The 23,581-nt window shown below is 33.3% G+C and overlaps 1 protein-coding gene across 1 annotated transcript in view; it reads left to right on the forward strand.

Annotated features, from left to right (window-relative positions):
• Positions 1-19,615, forward strand: part of STK17B (serine/threonine kinase 17b) — a 32,901-nt gene extending 13,286 nt beyond the window's left edge. Inside the window, exons 3-8 of the mRNA XM_060016386.1 lie at positions 2,289-2,501; positions 9,706-9,850; positions 10,980-11,106; positions 12,554-12,602; positions 13,794-13,973; positions 15,565-19,615. Of these exons, the coding sequence (XP_059872369.1) occupies positions 2,289-2,501; positions 9,706-9,850; positions 10,980-11,106; positions 12,554-12,602; positions 13,794-13,973; positions 15,565-15,847 (997 nt within the window). The 3' untranslated portion in view covers positions 15,848-19,615. The remainder of the gene's footprint in view (positions 1-2,288; positions 2,502-9,705; positions 9,851-10,979; positions 11,107-12,553; positions 12,603-13,793; positions 13,974-15,564) is intronic.
• Positions 19,616-23,581: the final 3,966 nt, after the last annotated feature.

Below are 23,581 nucleotides of genomic sequence, written 5' to 3' on the forward strand. Positions count from 1 at the left end.
AGTTCCTATTATGTGTTAGTTAGCGAAGTGTAGATTTTATAATTACTGTAGTAATTAGGACAGATAGGGTTTCTGCCCTCATGGAGCTTTTACTTAGTGGTGAACATTGGCAAATTATTACCAATATCATTTGGTCATCTTTGCTTTGCATTAATGAGTACTATACTTGTAAGCCTCATGAGAATACCTGAAACAATTAGGTAAAAGTGTTATTATTTAATTTTGCTCTTTGTTCCTGAGAAAATTCTGGCTTATAGATATAATTGTAAAATTACAGCAGAACTTAATTGTCACAATTAGTACTGTAAACTTTTTCAGATGGACAGATTTCTTGGCTAACTAGTTTGTTTCCTAAGTTTTACAAGGTGAATTTCTTCATAAAACTCAAAGTTTCCTTTCTGTTTTAGACAAATTTTCACTTCTAAATCTAAGAGTTGGCAAAAGTGAATTTACCTCTTTAAAAAAAAACTATCTTAAAGGGAGAAATTGTTTTGTAATGGTCAGAAGAGAAAGCTAGGATTTCACATTCTACAATTTAAGTCGTGGTACTCCATTTCCATATATGACCTTTCATGAGTCATTTACTCTTAGTTTGACTCAGTTTATCCAGCATAAAATCTATAAAACATGGGCAGTTTGAGTATAAAACAAAGGGACTGATTAACTTTTTGTGTGTGCTCATTAAAATGCATTGATTTGTATTCATATTGTATGTAGTAAGAAAATATAATTTAAATTAAGCATTCTCCTAAAGCAGAAACTAATACACCATTGTAAAGCAATTGGATTCCAATAAAGATGTTAAATAAATAAATAAGTAAAATAATAAATTAAGCATTCTCAAATCTTAAATGAAAAGTTCTATCAAAAAATCAAGTTTGTGCATGCAAATTTTCTGAGTTGATATTTATTTTGATAAATGTAAAAGAATCAAATTATAGCTTGGCCACTTTTTTAAAAAATAGTTTTTTGCATTAGTAACTATACCTTCTCAGGTTGGTTTCCAGTGCTTTTCATTGGCACCAATTTTGAGGAAATTTGGGATATAAACAGTAGGGATCTTTGTCATCCGGCCGCTTGAGAATAGCAAGTAAAAACACAGTCAAGCAATTTATTCTGTCCCCGACTCCCACCCCAAATCCCAAGTGTATTAAAGATAGGTTTTTATTTATACCTGATTTGTTAGTATCCAGTGAGTCATTTGAGCCTTAGGATAGAAGGTGTTAATTTTGGACCCCCTGGACCAGGCTTAGGAAGTTTATGGATGGTCTTTGAAATCTGAAAACCGTCTGAAATTATATGTAAAACCTTCGATATAAGGGCATGTGTACATTTTTCTGGGTAGGCAGTCAATAGCTTTTATTAGTTTCTTAAAATAGTCTGACTCAAAGTAGCTTAGGTCTTTGAGAAACTAAATTTTGGGCGACTATAGGCTTAGAATACATCATTTGCCAGTCTTTTAAAATTTTGGCTGAAATGTTGAGCACTGTTATTGGAGAGAGCTAAAACGCGTTTATTCCTAAAATGATAAATATGACCTTAATGGTGTGTTTGTACGTAGCTACTGATAACCATGAATTTTCTTACTTGATCATGAAGTGTCTTTGGATACTCTCCGTAAGATGTATATACTTTTGGTATCTGTTATAAGCTTCATGGTACTGAGCAATACTAAGAGATACTCTGGTAGAACAATTGACAAATTGTGATAGAAAGCTTCAAAGCTTGTTAAAAGTGATGTTGAAAGGCAGAATGATTACACTAATAAAAGTAAATAAGTCAAATACCCATTTTTGCATTTAATTTTTTTCATTTGAAGGAAAGCTAAAATTTTTCATAGAGGGTTAATGTGAAACTCTTGGTCTTTGAAAATAGACCAAGATACATATCTTCTCTGGAGTCTGCCAAACAGAATAATATTTACTATGTAGGATTGTTGTGATACTTAAATACAATAATTTATATCAAGAGTATGGCATGGAGTTGGTAGGCAAATTAGATCTCCCCCTACAATGGTAATATATCATATTAATGATATGATAGTAAAGAATAAATATAATTGTCTTATCTTGTTATTACATTTGCCATTTATATTTTCATGTGATAGTACTATAAATTTTATAAAAATACATGCAGTAGTTGATTAGGTTAAGAGAACAAAGATAAATTCCTGATGACATGAATATTTGAAAGGATGGACAGAGTTGGAGGTATAACAGTATCTGTGTTATACTAATATTGTTCTCTATGGAAAGGTTAAAATTGATTGTCCTCACTTTTGCCCCCAGAGGAAAATTTGCTGTGGTTAGACAATGTATATCAAAATCTACTGGTCAAGAGTATGCTGCAAAATTTCTGAAAAAGAGAAGAAGAGGACAGGATTGTCGAGCAGAGATTCTGCATGAGATTGCAGTACTTGAATTGGCAAAGTCCTGTCCCCATGTAATTAATCTTCATGAAGTCTATGAAAATACAAATGAAATCATTTTGATATTGGAACAGTAAGTATACATTTTTAAAAATTGAAGTAAATTTATAGTACCTATTTTAATTGTTGGATAAGGTTGCTTGAAATGTCAAGAACAAGAATGATAAAAGTAAGACAAGAACTTGTAAAGATTCCTGTCGATAAAATATTAGAGGAACATAGTGTATATTTATATGTTTTCACAAAGGTTAATGTGCAGCCTCACACACATACCCAAAAACTAATTAAACAGCATTCAGTAAACAAATGACAATACCGTGTTTGCAGAATATGGTGAAATGAGTATACTTTCATTGCTAATGGCACAGAAAATTGATGAGGTTTTCTGCAAAACAATCTGGTGGGCAAATAGGATTGAAATAATTTGTATATTCAGTTATTTGAAGAGCACATCCAAGGAAGTGACCCAAGGAGAATAAAAAGGTAAACTTGCATGAATGAAAGGTAAACCATATAGGTTGTTAAAAAAAACACATGTATTTAGTATGTGTGATGTGCAAAACATTATGTTAGGAATTATAGCAATAAGAAAAAATATATATCTCGTCCCACAAGTCAGTGAAAAGTTGAAAACACCTAGATTTCAATAATTTGTCAAGTCGGGATAGAATATGGTTAAACTAACTGGCTTGTTAACCAATATGTTGACATGTTACTCTAAAACAGTGTTGTTATTGATGTGTTACTCTAAAATGTGACAGTCTGACACATTTATTATAATTATGTAAAATGTGTATCTGAACATTTGCAACACTTAGTAGAGACCAGCTAAGTTTATGTTTAGTGTACTTTAGGTTCTGATAGTTTATTACAAAATAGTTTTTATAAAAAAAAGCTAAAGAGGTGTTTTAGCAAAAAAAAAATTATAAATATAGTAATTCTTTTTAGTAGCTAACTGCATTATTGCCTTTTTGAATTTAAAAGTATATTAGTCAGGGGCTTCCCTGGTGGCGCAGTGGTTGAGAGTCTGCCTGCCGATGCAGGGGACACAGGTTCGTGCCCCGGTCCGGGAAGGTCCCACATGCCGTGGAGCGGCTGGGCCCGTGAGCCATGGCCGCTGAGCCTGCGCGTCCAGAGCCTGTGCTCCGCAACGGGAGAGGCCACAACAGTGAGAGGCCCGCGTACCGCAAAAAAAATAAATAAAATAAAAGTATATTAGTCAAGTTTTAGGGTTCAGTTATTTTAAGGGATGAATAGATTTGCTTATATATTTATTTAAAAATCTAAATATTTTTGTACCAGGAAAGATGATTGCCTAGAGTGAACTTGTAAATGAAAATGCTTATTTTGCAAAATGCTAAACCTACAAGTAGTTTGTTTAAGAATGAATACTATGTATATCTCCCAGAACAGCAACATACCAATTACGGTATATTATAGTACCTTCAAAATAAATTAGAATTGCAGAGAAGACCGGGATTCTTCCAATAGGATTTCATTTTCATACATTTTTGGTTTATTTTTGTCAAATTCTTAAGCTGACCTTTAAAAAGTTATCTACTTGCATGACATCTGCATATTTGAAGTATGTGAACAGTAGCTAATATTTTTCAAAAACAGTACTTAATGGAATACTAGGTTTGGAGAGTGAGTATACAATAGGAGCATTGACCACTTTCATAAAATCCTCTCTTCCTAATAGCAACAACAAAATACATCAAAAAGTTTTAACACATTTTATGGATGGACCTTGTTCATACTCTGAAAATTAATTCAGATACCTTACCCAGTAAACTGAGTTCTGTAAGGGCTGAACTGTATCTCGTGGCTGAAATGTAGCAAGCAATCAGTAAATGTGAGTGGATAAATATATTTAATTTCTTACCAGAGCAACTAGGACCTATTAAAATTTATTACTATGCCTATCACTTTTGAGGTGGCCTTGTCACATCACACAATCTCAACCAAAGGTAAAAATGTGTTGGGCAGGTTTAGCTATGTAAAATAAGGTGGCATAATTTTTTATGTGGTAAAAATAAAACAGTGGAATCCTTTACTCTAATTACTGTTGCCAATTTGATATTCTTTTCAAACTATTCTGCATACTCATTTTTCTTCCCTGACTTTTTATTTGAGAAAATTTTAAATCTACAGAGATGTTGAAAGACCAGTACAATTAACACTCTTATAATCTTTAGCTTGAGTCACCGAATGTTGGCATTTTGCCATATTTGCCAAACTATTTGAAAGTTGTAGGTATCATGATATTTCTTCTTCACTTGCCAGAGTATTTATTCTGAAGAGTAATGGCTTTCTTTTACATAACCAATACCAGTATCAAAACTAAGAAAGTTAATATTAATCCGGTACTATCATCAAATATATAGTTCATATTTAAATTTTTTGGATTATCCCTGAAATGTCTTATGGACCTATTTTTTTTTAATTCCAGTACCAGAGCCAATCAAGACTTACACATTATATTTGATTGCTAAACTTCTTTAGTCACTTTATTTTTCCTGACATTGTCTTTTTGGGAGGAAATCTGTATCTGTTTTCACATGAAGTATTCTACATCCTGGATTCGTGTGTTTGTTTTCTCATGACTAGATTTAGGTTAAATATTTTTGGCAAGGGGACATTGTGGATGATCATGTGTATTTCTTATTGTAAAACATGAGGTGGCAAGTACATTCGGATTGTTCCATTATTGGTTTTTCTAATTAGAACATGGCTAAGGTGGAGTCTGCCAGCCCTCCACATTGTAAGGAACATGTTCCCCTTTATAATTAATAAGTAACCTATGTGGTAATATTTTAACACTGTGAATATTCTGTTCTTTAACAGCTTTTTATCTAGTGATTTTGGTAACCATTGATGCTATTTGTTTGAATTATTATAAAAGTATACTACAAAGTCTTATTGTCATTCCTATCCTTTCCACTCTCTTCCCACTCAACCTTATAGGTAACCATATTTATTAGTTTCTGGCTCATTCTTTATGTGTTTCTTCTTGCAAATATAGGCAAATTTGTATATATGTATATTTCCCTTTCTTTCTTACAGAAAAATAGCATATTATATATGCCTTTTTGTGCCTTGCTTTTTTTTTCAAATAACATTATATCCTGGAAATCATTTCATATTCATAGGCATCTTTTTTAATATTATTATTGCTATTTTTTAAATGCCTGTATAGTTCTCCACTGTATGGTGTACCATTTGTTCAGCCTTCTTTGGATGGCCATCATTTGTGGAGGTAGAGTGTTGGTGTAAATTCCTATAAATGTGACTGCAAGGTCCGGGAGTAAATGCATATGTGCTTGTATTAGGTGTTGTCAAATTTCTCTTTATATGGATGGTACAGAATTACTTTAAAAAGGTACTATTTGTTAATTATATGACTCTAACTTAAATCTTCCTTTGGAACTATTAAGCTATGGGTTCTGATAGCTCTGTTTTATTTTTGCTTTTGTGTTTTGTTTTACCTTCACTTAACCTAAACCAATTGTTTGAACCAAATTAACTTGTTTACTTTTGTGAATTAAACTTAACTTCTTGCAGTCAATGTAACAGTTTTTAACAATTACTAAATCTTTTATTTTTATCTTAATACTTAGTCCACAGGAAAGTATTTCATTACCGGTTATAAAGTCTAAATTATTTTTTAGCCCTTTCTTTAACTATTTGAAAAGTCATATAAATACTATTCTGGAGTTAGTATTAGATATCTTTATAAATTGGGGGAAATTTTTGAGGATAGTTGAGTCAAACCATCTCCACTCTCCGTGAGGCAACAACTTCTCTATAACAAGTGTTTTAAAAGCATCTTTGCATAATTAAATAAAATATACACAAAGTTTTTTTAAAAAACTTCTGGAAGGATGTTATCTAATTGGGCACATTAAGTTTTCAATGCTGAGTTTTGAGCTAACTAAAATTGATTATAAAGAATATGTATGTATAATCTTTAGAAAATGTGGAACAAGAACTTTGTCCTAGATATAGCAAAGTTCGATAGGGGAAATTGGTTAGGATAAATATAAGTTTATCCAGTCAACTCTGAAATTATATGGAAGAGAAACAATAATTTCTTTCTGTCAAGAAATTACCAGCTTATGTTGCCTATTAAATATCTTTAAGTAAATATTATAGACCCAGTAGAAAACGATGAGGACCATAGCAAAACATTTCAACAATAATATATGTTGGGCATTTACTATATGGCAGGCACCATGCTAAGCACTTCATATTTTCATTTGATTTTTAAAATAATCCTCCAAAAAGGGAGATTGGTATTTACTTCACATATTCTAATTTAGAGACAGGAAATACTCTGGCTGGTTTCTTTCCATTCTGAAATTCCATGGGTTTTGTTTCCCCTCATTAGCATTGGATATAATTTTGAAAGATACTCAATATAAAAAATTTAAAACTACTTCATTTTGATCACTAAAAATAAATAATTTAAAAATCTTTACTATGATTTCCAAAGCTATATGCATAGATTTGTAGTATGGATGAGGGAGATATTGCTTTGTTTTACTGAAAATCTTGGCTCTCTAGTACCCAGGGAAATTTATTATTTTGGATAGGAAAATATTCTGATTTTAATCTTTTACATGTTAACTTTATTGTTATGGCAGTTCTTCTAAAGGATAATTCTCTACTTCCCTACTAATATCTAAACTGTGCGTTAGAAAGCTGTAAAAGGCAAATGTAGATTTAAGTAGTATATAGCACATAGATTTACGTGACAGTGTACACAACACATATACAAATACATAAGCAAAAGAACGTGAATACTCCAAATTTCTAAATTGTTGGTTGAGTTCCTTCAGGTGGCCAACTCTTCAACAGAGAGAGAAAGAGTAGAAATACCTGAATTTACCTTCCAGGGCAATGATAATGATATAGGTGGCTTCTCTGATTACAGAGATATCTTTTCTTCTCTGTAGTCACCGCTCTGGGTGCCTTGTTTTAACAAAGGGTCTGTTAGTCTGCTACTCCACTCTGCTTCCATTTATGCTTCCAGTTTCCAGTTTCCACTAACTTCTGCGGTCTGCTTCTTATGTTATCTGTTCTTCCCCTCCTCTTAACTCCTCCTCATTTTCTATTTACCATAGCTTCTCCTATGGAGAGCTATGGTGAAGAGCTTTCGCTCTTTTGTGGGCAAAATGGCATTCCTACAAAAGGCATTGGTCAGCTTGCCAAACTGAAAGGTAGGGACAGTGTGATTGGCTGATCATCATAGTGTTTGTTTGATCTTGTTACTGAAATAAACAAACAAGAAACCCTTAGGATACTTTTCCTGGTGTAAAAGTAACACCTATTTATTGTGTTAAATTTAGAAGGTATAGAAAATAGAAATCATTTGTAAACTGTGGTTACTTTTATGGCATATTCCTGTATTTTAAAATTATTCTTTTTCTGTCTATGTATGTATACCTGTAGAAACAAAATTGTGATCTACTAAGTATACTCTATTATAACCCTTTTTTTCACTTAAGAATATATTATGTGCATTTTTATATGTATAAGTATTTCTAAAAATGAATTTAAATTTAGCAAAGACTTTTAAAATTGCCTTCATAATCAGAGTTTAACAAGAAGCCCCCAAATTCAGAAAGGCTGGATGTTGGCTAGATTTGGAATTAGTATTAGTTGGTTCATTATAATAATAGCTAATATTTATTGAATATTTACTATGTGTCAGACACTGTATTAAATACTTACAGGTGATCTGCTTTCATGCTTATAACATTGGTTGTACTCAGTACCTTACATGGTTTATCTAAAATAATTCTTACAACAAGCCATTGAAGCAGGAGCTATCATTTTTTGTTATGTATCATTATGTTACAATAGAAGAAACAGAAACACATTTTCTCCCAGTTCAGGTAGCTCGTTAGTGGCAGAGTCAAGAGTGGAGGCCAGGCAGTCTTGATTTCAGTAGGCACTTCTATAAACAACCTGCTCTCCTCTTAGGTCTAGGCACTGGGAAGTGCTTTACATATGTTTTCTTAGATTCTATTTTGAATTTTAGAATTAATGGAGGGTTCTGTCTACTGAATTAACTTTAGTGAGTGTAATGTAAATGTTGGTATATACATATAAAGTGTTCAAGAATGAATTTATGCTGCCATATACTGCCAGATACTGAAGAATTCAGACCTTTCTGGTATTTTCCATATTTTTTTGGTATGTTCCATATCTTAATAGTGGATATACCTCAGTATTTTATACAGTTTTCTTATACTTTCCAATGATTTGGTCTGACTTCTTACCAGATGTATCTTATAAAGGGCCTAGCAAAGAACTCAGTCTAAGAGAATGAGTACCTTCTACCTGTCAGACACTGTTCTTGATGCTGTGGATACAGCAGTGAACCAAAGGGGGGAAAATAGTGTCTTGTGAAATGAATGAGTTTCTATTTTATTACATAGAATAGGCTTTACTTGAGATATTCCCAAACATACCTTATAAATTTGATTAATAACCATCTAGATTTTTTTGCACGATGTGCTGGCTGACAAATCTTATCTCATTTATTTAGATTTAGTCCTCAAAATAAAATCTGTTGAGTTCAGTAATATCTCTATTTTACAGATGTGAAAGCTCAAATAAGTGATTGATCCTAAATTATATTGCTGATAAATGGCAGGTTTAGGATTTAAATTTAAATCATTTTATTCCAAACCTAGGAATTTTTCATAATGCTTTTTTTGTCAACATTCTTAGATTTTCAGTTCTTAAAAAAAAACAATTAAGATATGGGTTCTGGCCCCAAGTATTCTTTGTGAAGCTGCAATACAGGATATTGGTAAAGAATGCAGATTCTCATCCATATTATTCAGATTCTGTCCCCCCAACCCCCATTTACTATGTGACCTTGTACAAGTAGCTTAACCTTTTTGTACTTATTTATCTGTAAAATGGGAATGATAACCACCTACCTCACTTGATTGTCATGAGGATCAAAATATCTGTATCTATACATAGCTGATAACTGTATTTATATATAATGAATAAATGAGTAAAATAGAACAGAGCTGAGCTCATAAATAAGTACTAGCACCCAGAATTTGAAATATTCTTATTTATTTTATTCCTTAAAGATTCCCCCCCACCCAGGACCACCCCCCCATTAAATGTGTGTATATAGAGAGAATAAAGTTTCGATGGCCATGTCTTTTACTTAAAGGTATACAGTATTTAAAAGTTGTCATTTTTAGGTCAATGATTTTTCAAGTTTCTGTTATTTGAATTTTATTCAGTGCTGCAGGTGGAGAAATTTTCAATCTGTGTTTACCTGAGTTGGCTGAAATGGTCTCTGAAAATGACATTATCAGACTCATTAAACAAATACTTGAAGGAGTTTATTATCTACATCAGAATAACATTGTACACCTTGATTTAAAGGTAATGTAATGTGATTTTAAGTAACACTACATCTCTTCCTTCTCTGCTCTTGCTTTGCACAATTAATTGCGGGCTGGTATTGAGAGGAAACAACAGTCAGATCATGCTTGTCTAGAGTGCACATTTGCTACATGGACTAATTCTGTATTGGCAGAGAGAAGACTGCATGTGTGAGCAGCTCAGATTAATCACTGGGCTCTTAAAAACCATCATTACTATATGTTCTAATCCTACCATCATGTCACTCCATCCCACTCTTACTGCCACATCCTGGACCTTTCTATCTTATAAAACTGTCTATCTCTAAAATACTTAATTTTGATCTCCATCTTGAAGGTAACCTTCTAGTCCTCACTCCTTTGCTCCCATTATACTCATTCATCTTTCCCTTGAGGCTTTCAGTCTTTTGGCTTCTCCTTTCCCCCCACCGCCCCCAGACCATTCAGGCCCCTTCCCAATCCCTGAGATACCACTTCAGCCTCTCATGTTACTATCCTTTCTCCTTATCCTTCCTCTTCAGCCATACAAGGACGTTAAAATCTGGATCAAACTGTCTCTTATTGTTTGAACATTGGACTCTTTTCTTCCTGGACAATTTCCCTTTCATTTACCCCACCACGCCTCTTTCTATCTCATGTAGAAACCTGGGAATGGTCAGACCCAGAACCATCACAGTGTATTGAACCATTATGTTCCTGGAAATATATGCATTTTTATTCCTTCAGCCTTCTGTCATGCTATTCCCCAGAACACTTTTCTAACTGGCATAGTTCTATTTATCCTTTAAGGTTCAGCTTAAGCATCATCTCTACTGCAAAGGTTTGTTGGACTTTCTAATGGGCAGAATTAAGTAGTCTTTACTACTGAGTATTCTGTCTCTCATAATCAATTAATCTATGTACCTATCTTTTTTATTCAAACAAAGAAGCCTCTTGGAGTATATTTTTTACTTTATTTATCATTGAATATATAGCTTCTCCTAAGTAGTAGTTCAGTAAGTGTTCGATGGATGACTCAATAAAATGTTTAATAGCTAAACTATAAGTTCCACTTAATTTACCTCTGATCTGAGATTAGTATTCTTTTATTGTTTTGTATTACTTATCATTGTTTTGTTGTGCTTTGTTAGCCACAGAATATATTACTGAGCAGCATATACCCTCTTGGGGACATAAAAATTGTAGATTTTGGAATGTCTCGAAAAATAGGGAATGCATGTGAACTTCGGGAAATCATGGGAACACCAGAATACTTGGGTAAGAATTTCCTTTTACTTTCTATACCATTTTGAAATGTATTAACTAAATGATATCTGTATAGAACTATATTTTAGGGTGTATAATTCCAGGATATATTTGGCTCAAATATTTTAGTGCATTGAAATTTGCTTATGACACATTTAAATGGACTGTAGCGAATTGAGACATTCACAACAATTTACAGGACAGTGGACATATAAGTTAAAAGTTTAATGTTTGTGTGTAAAAGCTTTGTACATAGAGAAAAATAGGTAAAAGGGAAGTTAGGGAGCAGGAAAAAATGGAAAAAGAGGAAAACAGAAGCAAATGTTACTGCGTTTGAAGCCTGTTTCATAGGGGTGTCAAAAAGAACCTATAATTAGATAATCTAGGAATAGTGTACTAAATCAACAAATAAGATCATGCAGATGAACGATTTTTTAACTTGTATGAAGAAGTACATAAAGTATTTTAATTTATAGTAACAAGTTTTTTACATTTTTTTGTTGTTGCTCATATTGATAGTCCCATGCAGGCACTGAAAAGATACAAGTAAACAGAACAAGTGCTACTCAGCTAGGCAGCTGACTTTCCCAAAATGAAAAGCAAAGCGAATTACTAACTTTTGAATGCTAATAGAGGCTACCATGTCCTAGAATAATGATTGTAATTGTAGATAAAACAGCTCACAGATGTATGTGAAAAGGTGGTAGGTGGTGCAATGGAGGCTGACAACATATGTGACTCAAAGGCTGTAACAAAATTGTTAAGCTTTAAGAAACAATCTCTCTTTGGAAAAATTATGAAACCATACTGTGAAACAAAAAAGTTATTCAATCATGGATCCTAGTTTGGACTCTACTAATTTGAAATTTATGGTAATGTTTAGAAAGTATAGACAATTTATGTTGCACCTTTTAAAAAATGTTTTTGGCGGGGGAGGAGACAGTGGAAAATTAATTGCTTAGGAAACTAGGTTTTCTGTAGTTTAAGGGGATATTTAATCTACTTGAAAATCTAAAGCACTTCCATGAAGCTTAATTTGCTCATAATGTCATTGTAAATGCATATGATTCTATTTACCCTGGGAAGAAAAACTTAAATCAGTCTAATAAAATAACTCAAACTAATTCCTAACAGAGTGATAAAACTTAAACTATAAAAAGATTCTAGCTTCTAACATTTTACTTCTTCATAATTGTTTCTCCTGAGATTAATCTCAATGGTTAAAAAAATACTACATAGCTACTGGTTACTTCAAGAATATAATTGGTGCTTTTGAACCATCTGGTTCTATAATTTTCTCAACATTAGATATGTTTAAATGTCTAATCACAGGATAATTAATACTATGCTAAATTTCTACTGATCATATTGGTAGTTCTTTAAAATTAAATCCAGTTTAATATAAAGTAATTTTCACATTTTTAAATTTGTCAGTATTGAATTTTATTTCCTCTTTCAGCTCCAGAAATCCTGAACTATGATCCTATTACCACAGCAACAGACATGTGGTAAGATTTTGTTAATCACTTGAATGCCTTTATTAAAAGCTGGTTAGTATATATTCTAGGGTTCTTTGGTTCCAGAAGTAAATAATAAAGCTTTCTTTAAAAGATTTTATTCAAGTATCATTATTATGCCACAGGAAAACATTTACCTGTTCATTCTTTTTAATAACACTCTGGCTGTGAGCCAAAGGTGCAGGAATAAATAGGAAAATCCCTTTCCTGGAGGAAGACCGCTTCTGGTAAAAGAACAAAATAGCCACAGTACTGTGTTGCGTGTTCTATAAAAAAGATAAAATGCTATTTAATAAGCATGGGGGAATTAGCAGACAAGCACCAGTTGGGAGACATCTGGTCTAGGTCTAGGAGAACTAGGGAAGGTATTTGCTCAGCAGAAAAATGAGGTCAGAGCCATGCAAAAGTTTAGTTTTATGAGAGTATATTTCTCAGGTATTGCGAGTTTGTGTGGCTGACACAGAGAGAATGTCATAGAGTAGAACTGGCATTGATACTGGAACTTCATTTGGGACCACAGTGGAAGACTGACTCCGTAAGGCCAAGTAGAAGAGTTTAGACTTATTCCCTGTGTCCTATGTTTGGGACTGTAATGGATTTGCCAAGAAAAAAGGGTCCTGTGGCTAAATAATTGGGTGAAATAGGTACTATATGTATTGTCTTTTTCTGGTTCCTGAACACAGGAGTTGTCATTAACATATTTACGGTTCTAAACGTTTTGCAATTAAAAAAAAATCTGCCTGCCCAATATTGTGCTTTATCAAACCTGCAGATTCTGTTTGCATGGTATCCTGTTTATGTCTCACAGACCATTACTGTGTCATTGGACATCATTTGGGAAATGCTGCTCAGGGCAGCTTTGTGTACTTGATAACATAGGTATCTGTGTGAAGGGCAGACTGTAGATATAATGATATGTATTTAATACATCATATTTATAATTATATAACACACATGTGCATTCCCTCATATTATTTTTCTGTGAGGCAAACCTTGAGATAACATAATTATCTCAGTTTAGTAGTATACCGTAGGAACTTTGAAAAGCAATTTAAAATCTGTAGTTTAACTGTACAAGTTTTGAGGACGGGGATATGTTGAGAATCAATTTGACTTTATATAGGTGTTTTAAGATTAGCACACATTTTAAGTTCCCATCTTCTCCCTTATTTGTTTTTTCAGGAACGTTGGTATAATAACATATATGTTGTTAACTCATACATCCCCATTTGTGGGAGAAGATAATCAAGAAACATACCTCAATATTTCCCAAGTTAATGTAGATTATTCAGAAGAAACTTTTTCATCAGTTTCACAGCTGGCCACAGACTTCATCCAGAGCCTTTTAGTAAAAAATCCAGAGTAAGTAATAACATTAATTTGTTTAAATACTATTATAAAATGAATTATATGTGTGACTATTAAGGAAGATATACTCTAAAACAGTACAAAATTATTAGATGTATGCTCTCAAGTTTCAGGTAAAATGGGGAGAGAGGTGGTATGAGAGATCATTAAATAACAATCCGTAAGTTCAAACATAGACAATACAAAATATGTAACAGGAAGTCTTGAACTGAAGAGAAGATTTGGGTTATTTCTCTCTCAACCTGCTACTAATCCCTGAAATTCCCTAAAATAATTAGAAGTATAAGGTTTACAATACACATGGCTGCTTAAGATAAGACTTTGTTATGAATGATTTATAGTTAAATAACTACAGTTGTATAACAAGTCCAAATTACTGATTGTCAAATTTTTAAGGAGCAGATGCTCTTTGACCACCTACTAAAGAAGGGACATGAAACTATGTCTTAAGACTCTTACCTCATTCATTGGCAACTTCAAAGCAGGAAAAGAAAAAGCTGACCTCCTTTTTCTTTACCTGGATCAGCCCTATTTACTTTATTTATTTATTTGAATTTTATTGTATTTATTTTTTTATACAGCAGGTTCTTATTAGTTATCCATTTTATACATATTAGTGTATATATGTCAATCCCAATCTCCTATTTACTTTAAAACGGCCTGGCGGTACATAATGCAGAAGCTGTGATATAGTGCCTTGGGCTGGGATCCTGGTTGTGTTGCTTGTCAGGTCTTTTATCTCCTACAATTACTTAATCTCCTGGAGGGCTCAGTTTCCTTATCTGTTTAAGAAAACAACCCTCAGAGGTTTGTTAATTATTTTATTGGCTTAACGCAAGTCTGAACAAACTTGCACTGGCTCTATTTTGAACATGAATGGTTATTTATTAGAAATAGCAATAATACTGTTTGTTTCTGGTTATAAACAATATTTATTTTCCTAAATATTTTTTCATCTAGATTCTAAAATTTCTATAATAAGCACCTTAATTTTTATTATCAGGAAAAAATGAACAATAAAATCAAAGACTAAGGAAACCTACGTTCTGATAGTAATGGTGGGTGTGTTAAGGTTGGAGTTGAGTATAAATAGGTGTTTTCCTTCCTTTTGAAATATTGTGATATTTGACCATATTGCTTTCACAAGCAAAAACAAAATTTAAAAACTAAAAATGTTGGATAAACGTCATTGAAGAATAGCCTTGGTTTTCAAGATTTAACAGTTAACTGCTTTTTAAGAACACAAAATAATAATAGAGATTATAAATTACATATATTTTCCTTCAAAGGGTTTGTAAACCCAGGAGTCTTTATAATTTTACTAATTTTTATTTGTGAGCCTAAAATACGTTCCCAGTTTTATGACTAGATAGTCTCATCCGTAAGCTCCATGATAAATTGAATTTTCAGCACATGTCAGAATTAAACTCTAGGTACTCCACTTTTCCTATTATTATTCCCTTCTGTACTATAAGTGTGTGTTATTTTCATAATAAATGAAAAATAAGTCTATAATATATTGAACTGCAGACATTTCCAACCTGAGTTTTGGTTCTCAATTTTCCCTTGGTGTTTTCATTCAAAGGAAAAGACCAACAGCCGAAATCTGCCTTTCTCATTCTTGGCTCCAGCAGTGGGACTTTGGAAACTTGTTTCACCCTGAAGAAACTTCCAGTTCCTCTCAAAGTCAGGATCATACAGTAAGGTCCTCTGAAGACAAGACTTCTAAACCCTCTTGTAATGGAACCTGCAGTGACCGAGAAGACAAAGAGAATATCCCGGAGGATAGCAGCATGGTGTCCAAAAGGTTCCGCTTTGATGACTCATTGCCCAATCCCCATGAACTTGTTTCAGATTTGCTCTGTTAGCACTTTTCTCTTTGACTCATTTGAACTGAATGTCGGATTTGAAATCCACTTCAGTGTGAGATTGTGGTTTATAGCTTCATATATGGCATGTTTATAGCTTCATATATGGCATGTTTATATTGTAAATGCACTTTAGCATAGAAGAATTTAGGGAAGTGTTTTAATGCTAAATTACTAGTTACTAGCATAATTTCATTTCCTGTACTGAGATATCAGCTCTCAAAGAAAATATTTAAATATGTGACAAAAAATAAAATTGTACATGTGAGTTTACATGTTAATGAAAGAATTCAAGTTCAAATGGATTTATTAAAATGTTTTACATATCAGGAAAAGTAACTTGGGTTATATTATGGTTGATGTAAACAGAACAAAATGAAGACATTTGAATTTAATAGATTCTCCAAGGTAAGTTCTATACTATGCCTCTATTGACAAAATTTTGTTTAGGATAACAATGTCAAGTGTAAATAAGAATATACATTATTTTATAGATGCTCAAGAGATATTTTACATTTGAAAATGTTTTTCAATCATGGATATTTTGAAACTGCATAAGATTTCCATTACATATGGTCTGCTATATGAGACAGGTCCTTTAACCAGAGCAGAGAGGGGGTTAGAAACTAGATTAGGGATATTCTATACAAGTTGAAGCAGAGGAAAGAGCAGCATGGCATCATTTTTAACTCAAATGTCTTTTGCCCATTCTCAACATACGTCAGATTTAACAAGGTGTAAAAGATGGAGAATACAGGGTACAGAGGTGTAGAGGATTTTCATCCTCCAGAATCTCTAGAGTAGAAGATGCTTAGGTAAAACTGAGTATGCTCTGTTTTCAGTCAACCAAACATATTTATTAATTGAATGTAGAAGAAAGTGCTGACAGACTTATGCAACTTACAGAATTTTAGGTATCTTCTAAGTCTTAGAATAGAAGCCAATTATTCAGAGTTCTAAAAGTATGCATAAAAAATATCATGGCACCAGTAGTACTATTAACACAGTGCCAGAGTCAGCAGTAGCAAGCTGGATATGCTCATAAAGCAGTATGACATCAAGCTCTTCTAAAGTTCTTGTGTAAAATTCCTAGTGAGTGAGGAGGCTTAGCAGGAGATCTGCAGAGTGGCATTTAATGGTCTTTTGCTGGGGCCAGTGCAAGTCACAGTCTAGGGACAGCAGAATGTTTGATGGGTGGCCGGTGACTATGTTTGGTCCTAATTGGCCGGAGGCAGGGAAGATTTACTCCTTTTTGAGTAATCTTTGATGACTTTCCACCTGGAGACTATTAAAAACTCTGTTATGTTACCATGTTAAGATAACTGTAAATTCATGACCATGTTACTGTATCAAAAGAAATTAGGTTTTGTCAAAAGAAATCCTTTGGTTTTTTCCGTTTGAATTATATATTACTGTAAAAGCTTTGACTTCTTGAAACTTGGTAAGACTCCAAATAACTTAAAACTGTTTTCAATAATGGTCAGATCACTTTACTTGGGTAAATGAATTCTTTTTACATCCTCAGCATTTCTTAAAGGAAAAGTTATTTCTGTTCGTGTGTGTGTGTGTGTGTGTGTGTGTGCACGTGCACATATGTATATGTATTTGTATAGGTGTATGTATATATGTATAGATAGATGAAATATGGTCCTTAGACAACTTTCTCTTAGAGATTCTTCCTTCTGGTATATTGTACTCAACTCAGGTGCCAAAGGATCTCATCTTAAGACATGTAAATATACATTTAACTTCTTTAAGAAGTAGTTTATCGGTTCAATAAACTAATCATTGCGGAAGCTAAATTGGGCTTTCGTGTATCTAAAACTGATGAGTTTTTTCTAAATTGTTGTTGCCCATTTATTTGCCTTCAGTATTAAGCTAATGCAGGTAAAGCTTAGTAAGAAAGTCATTGGAGAAAGAAATTATTATTCTGACAAAAGACCATATTATATTTTTAACTTTCCAGAGGAATTATGCCATACTAAAAAGCAAAAATCAAGAAATGTTCGAATTTTGAATTATAAACTGTTTCTTAAAAAAATATTTTATACGAGTTTTCTTTTATTCTGAGAAATCTTTAAATAGTTTATCTCCTTCCCCTTAGTTAATAGAATACACAGAGTTGTAAATTTCCATACCTTTTTTTCCTACCAATTTTTATTGTAAAAAAGCAACTAGTAGGTTATGCAAACAGTATGAAAATTCAGTTTTTTCATAAAGGTGAATTTAACTATTTTCTCTGATTGAAATATGAAAATAAACCAATTTTTAGAGAGAACTTATTAACAAATAACTCAATTCTTATTTTTTTCCTCCCAAGATTGAAAACAAGAAGTGAATAGATGTCAGTAACACATCTGAAGATTAATGTTAAATTGTGGTGAGTTTATAAAGTTTAATTTGCTTTTCGGATAGGAGCCCTGTATAGATGGGATTAAAAAGATGAGGTATAGGTGACAATCATAAGTCTCATTTTAACTTTTTTCCCCCACAGTAAATTTAACCTAACTCTAAGCAGTAAAATTATAATGACACTTTAAAGAAGTAAGCAGTACCTGTTCTCCAGTCAGTAATGAGATGAGGCACCTGTACCAGAATATAAATCAACACATTGCTTCCTTTATCAAGAAAGTCTTGTTATAAAAAAATGTCGGCCAATTAGTAACAAAATAGATTTTCATTCTGGCACAAGTTCTTTCTTTCATTTTGGATGAGTCATGAATCGTTCATAGACCATATTTTGAATAGGCTTGCTTTAAGCAACATTTATAACTGTTGGTATTTTATAACTGTTTACATTTCCTCTGTTTATTTTTGAATTTTCCGTTGATATCTGACTTGGAAACTTGTCCTTATTCATTGTTGTGTAAACAAGTGTACTTGAATTTCATATTGTATTAAAATTAAGTTATCTGACTTCCAATTTGGGGAATTATTATCAGTTTATAGTTTTATAAAAGTTTAAAGAACTTTAAACTCAAGTATAAGTTTCACACAAATTACAACTGCTGTCCATCTTAACTTTTATTCAATAATCATGTTGCTTAAGGCATATTGACCTACATTGTTATGAATACTCTAGTAAAAAAACAAATTACATCTACTTAATTATCCTTTTGGTTAAGGATTAAAAAGCACTTTTTTAAATTTGTGGTTGTCTTTGTTTTAAAGTATTTCTAAATTTGTTACCTCCTTGCCTGGAGGCTCTCTAGCCTTTGACACACGTCATCTTTGAACTCCCTTTCCAATACAGGTATGTTTATTAGATCCTTTCTGCTGGAAAAAACACAAATTTGGAAACAGGAAGGTCTGTTCACTTCGTGTAAGTAATAACAGATACTTTTAGAAAATGTCAATGCATGGCAGTGCACTGTGTGTTGCATAAAGATGAATAAAATCACCATGTAGAAAGCATGAAGTGTGATGAGAGAGAAATGGTGTGCAGACTTGACAATTGAATTTGTAGGAAGGAGACATTCATAAAAAGTTGGAACTTTTTCTCAATTGTGCGTGCTTTTCTTTCAGGTTCCATATCTTATTTTTCTGGCACATAGGTACTCCCCAATTTTTTTTTCTTTTTTTTTTTGAATTTTATTTTATTTATCTTTTTATACAGCAGGGTCTTTATTAATCATCAGTTTTATACACATCAGTGTATACATGTCAATCCCAATCTTCCAATTCATCACACCACCATCCCCACCCCTGCCGCGGCTTTCCCCCTGCCTTGGTTTCCATACATTTGTTCTCTACATCTGTGTCTCAATTTCTGCCCTGCAAACTGGTTCATCTGTACCGTTTTTCTAGGTTCCACATATATGTGTTAATATACAATATTTGTTTCTCTCTTTCTGACTTACTTCATTCTGTAGGACAGTCTCTAGATCCATCCACGTCTCTACAAATGACTCAATTTCGTTCCTTTTTATGACTGAGTAATATTCCATTGTATATATGTACAACATCTTCTTTATCCATTTGTCTGTTGATGGGCATTTAGGTTGCTTCCATGACCTGGCTATTGTAAATAGTGCTGCAGTGAACACTGGGGTGCATGTGTCTTTTTGAATTATGGTTTCTTCTGGGTATATGCCCAGTAGTGGGATTGCTGGATCATACGGTAATTCTATTTTTAGTTTTATAAGGAACCTCCATATTGTTCTCGGTAGTGACTCTATCAATTTACATTCCCACCAACAGTGCAAGAGGGTTCCCTTTTCTCCACACCCTCTTCAGCATTTGTTGTTTGTAGATATTCTAATGATGCCCATTCTAACTGGTGTGAGGTGATACCTCATTGTAGTTTTGATTTGCATTTCTCTAATAATTAGTGATTCTGAGCAGCTTTTCTTGTGCTTCTTGGCCATCTGTATGTCTTCTTTGGAGAAATGTCTATTTAGGTCTTCTGCCCATTTTTGGACTGGGTTGTTTGTTTTTTTAATATTGAGCTGCATGAGCTGTTCATATATTTTGGAGATTAATCCTTTGTTGATTCATTTGCAAATATTTTCTCCCATTCTGAGGGTTGTCTTTTCATCTTGTTTATGGTTTCCTTTGCTGTGCAAAAGCTTTCAAGTTTCACTAGTTTCACTTGTTTATTTTTGTTTTTATTTCCATTACTCTAGGAGGTGGATCAAAAAGATCTTGCTATGATTTATGTCGAAGAGTGTTCTTCCTATGTTTTCCTCTAAGAGTTTTATAGTGTCTGGTCTTACATTTAGGTCTCGAATCCATTTTGAGTTTATTCTTGTGTATGGTGTTAGGGAGTGTTCTAATTTCATTCTTTTACATGCAGCTGTCCAGTTTTCCCAGCACCACTTATTGAAGAGACTCTCTTTTCTCCATGGTATATCCTTGCCTCCTTTGTCATAGATTAGTTGACCATAGGTGCATAGGTTTATCTCTGGGCTTTCTATATTGTTCCATTGATCTATATTTCTGTTTTTGTGCCAGTACCATACTGCCTTGATTACTGTAGCTTTGTAGTATAGTCTAAAGTCAGGGAGTCTGATTCCTCCAGCTCCATTTTTTTCCCTCAAGACTGCTTTGGCTATTCGGGGTCTTTTCTGTCTCCATACAAATTTTAAGATTTTTTTGTTCTAGTTCTGTAAAAAATGCCATTGGTAGTTTGATAGGGATTGCATTGAATCTGTAGATTGCTTTGGGTAGTATAGTCATTTTCACAATATTGATTCTTCCAATCCAAGAACATGGTATATCTCTCCATCTGTTGGTATCATCTTTCATTTCTTTCATCAGTGTCTTCCAGTTTTCTGCTTACAGGTCTTTTGTCTCCCTAGGTAGGTTTATTCCTAGGTATTTTATTCTTTTGTTGCAATAGTAAATGAGAATGTTTCTTTAATTTCTCTTTCTGATTTTTGATCATTAGTGTATAGGAATGCAAGAGATTTCTGTGCATTAATTTTGTATCCTGCAACTTTACCAAATTCATTGATTAGCTCTAGTAGTTTTCTGGTGGCATCCTAAGGATTCTCTATATATAGTATCATGTCATCTGCAAACAGTGACAGTTTTACTTCTTTTCTAATTTGTATTCCTTTTATTTCTTTCTCTTCTCTGATTGCCGTGGCTAGGACTTCCAAAACTATGTTGAACAATAGTGGTGAGAGTGGACATCCTTGTCTTGTTCCTGATCTTAGAGGAAATGCTTTCAGTTTTTCACCATTGAGAATGATGTTTGCTGTGGGTTTGTTGTATATGGCCTTTATTATGTTGAGGTAGGTTCCCTCTATGCCCACTTTCTGGAGAGTTTTTATCATAAATGGGTGCTGAATTTTGTCAAAAGCTTTTTCTGCATCTATTGAGATGATCATATGGTTTTTCTTCTTCAGTTTGTTAATATGGTGTATCACATTGATTGATTTGCATATATTGAAGAATCCTTGCATCCCTGGGTTAAATCCCACTTGATCATGGTGTATGATCCTTTTAATGTGTTGTTGGATTCTGTTTGCTAGTATTTTGTTGACGATTTTTGCATCTATATTCATCACTGATATTGGTCTGTAATTTTCTTTTTTTGTAGTATCTTTGTCTGGTTTTGGTATCAGGATGATGGTGGCCCCATAGAATGAGTTTGGGTGTTCCTTCCTCCACAATTTTTTGGAATAGTTTGAGAAGGGGTGTTAGCTCTTCTCTAAATGTTTGATAGAATTCACCTGTGAAGCCATCTGGTCCTGGACTTTTGTTTGTTGGAAGATTTTTAATCACCATGTCAGTTTCCTTACTTGTGATTGGTCTGATCATATTCTCTGTTTCTTCCTGGTTTAGTCTTGGAAGGTTATGTACCTTTCTAAGAATTTGTCCATTTCTTCCAGGTTGTCCATTTTATTGGTATAGAGTTGCTTGTAGTAGTCTCTTAGGATGCTTTGTAGTTCTGGGGTGTCTGTTGTAACTTCTCCTTTTTCATTTCTAATTCTATTGATTTGAGTCCTCTCCCTCTTTTTCTTGATGAGTCTGGCTAATGGTTTATCAATTTTGTTTATCTTCTCAAAGAACCAGCATTTAGTTTTACTGATCTTTGCAATTGTTTTCTTTGTTTCTATTTCATTTATTCCTGCTCTGGTCTTTATGATTTCTTTCCTCTACTAACTTTGGGTTTTGTTTGTTCTTCTTTCTCTAGTTCCTTTAGGTGTAAGGTTAGATTGTTTATTTGAGATTTTTCTTGTTTCTTGAGGTAGGCTTGTATAGCTATAAACTTCCCTCTTAGAACTGCTTTTGCTGCATCCCATAGGTTTTGAATTGTCGTGTTTTCATTGTCATTTGTCTCCAGGTATTTTTTGATTTCCTCTTTGATTTCTTCAGTGATCTCTTGGTTATTTAGTATTGGATTATTTAGCCTCCATGTGTTTGTGTTTTTTACGTTTTTTTCCCTGTAATTCATTTCTAATCTCACAGCGTTGTGGTCAGAAAAGATGCTTGATATGATTTCGATTTTCTTAAATTTACCAAGGCTTGATTTGTGACCCAAGATGTGATGTATCCTGGAGAACGTTCCGTGCACACTTGAGAAGAAAGTGTAGTCTGCTGTTTTTGGAGGAATGTCCTATAAATATCAATTAAATCTATCTGGTCTATTGTGTCATTTAAAGCTTCTGTTTCCTTATTTATTTTCCTTTTGGATGATCTGTCCATTGGTATAAGTGAGGTGTTAAAGTCCCCCACTATTATTGTGTTACTGTCGATTTCCTCTTATAGCTGTTAGCAGTTGCCTTATGTATTGAGGTGCTCCTGTGTTGGGTGCATATATATTTATAATTGTTTTATCTTCTTCCTGGATTGATCCCTTGATCATTATGTAGTGTCCTTACTTGTCTCTTGTAACATTCTTTATTTTAAAGTCTATTTTATCTGATATGAGAATTGCTACTCCAGCTTTCTTTTGATTTCCATTTGCATGGAATATCTTTTTCCCTCCCCTCACTTTCAGTCTGTATGTGTCCCTAGGTCTGAAGTGGGTCTCTTGTAGACAGCATATAGATGGGTCTTGTTTTTGTATCCATACAGCAAGCCTGTGTCTTGGTTGGAGCATTTAATCCATTCATGTTTAAGCTAATTATCGATATGTATGTTCCTATGACCATTTTCTTAATTGTTTTGGGTTTGTTTTTGTAGTTCCTTTTCTTCTCTTGTGTTTCCCACTTAGAGAAGTTCCTTTAGCATTTGTTGTGTGGCTGGTTTGGTGGTGCTGAATTCTCTTAGCTTTTGCTTGTC

The sequence above is a fragment of the Delphinus delphis genome, chromosome 7 (genome assembly GCF_949987515.2).
Source record: "Delphinus delphis chromosome 7, mDelDel1.2, whole genome shotgun sequence".
Taxonomy (NCBI): domain Eukaryota; kingdom Metazoa; phylum Chordata; class Mammalia; order Artiodactyla; family Delphinidae; genus Delphinus; species Delphinus delphis.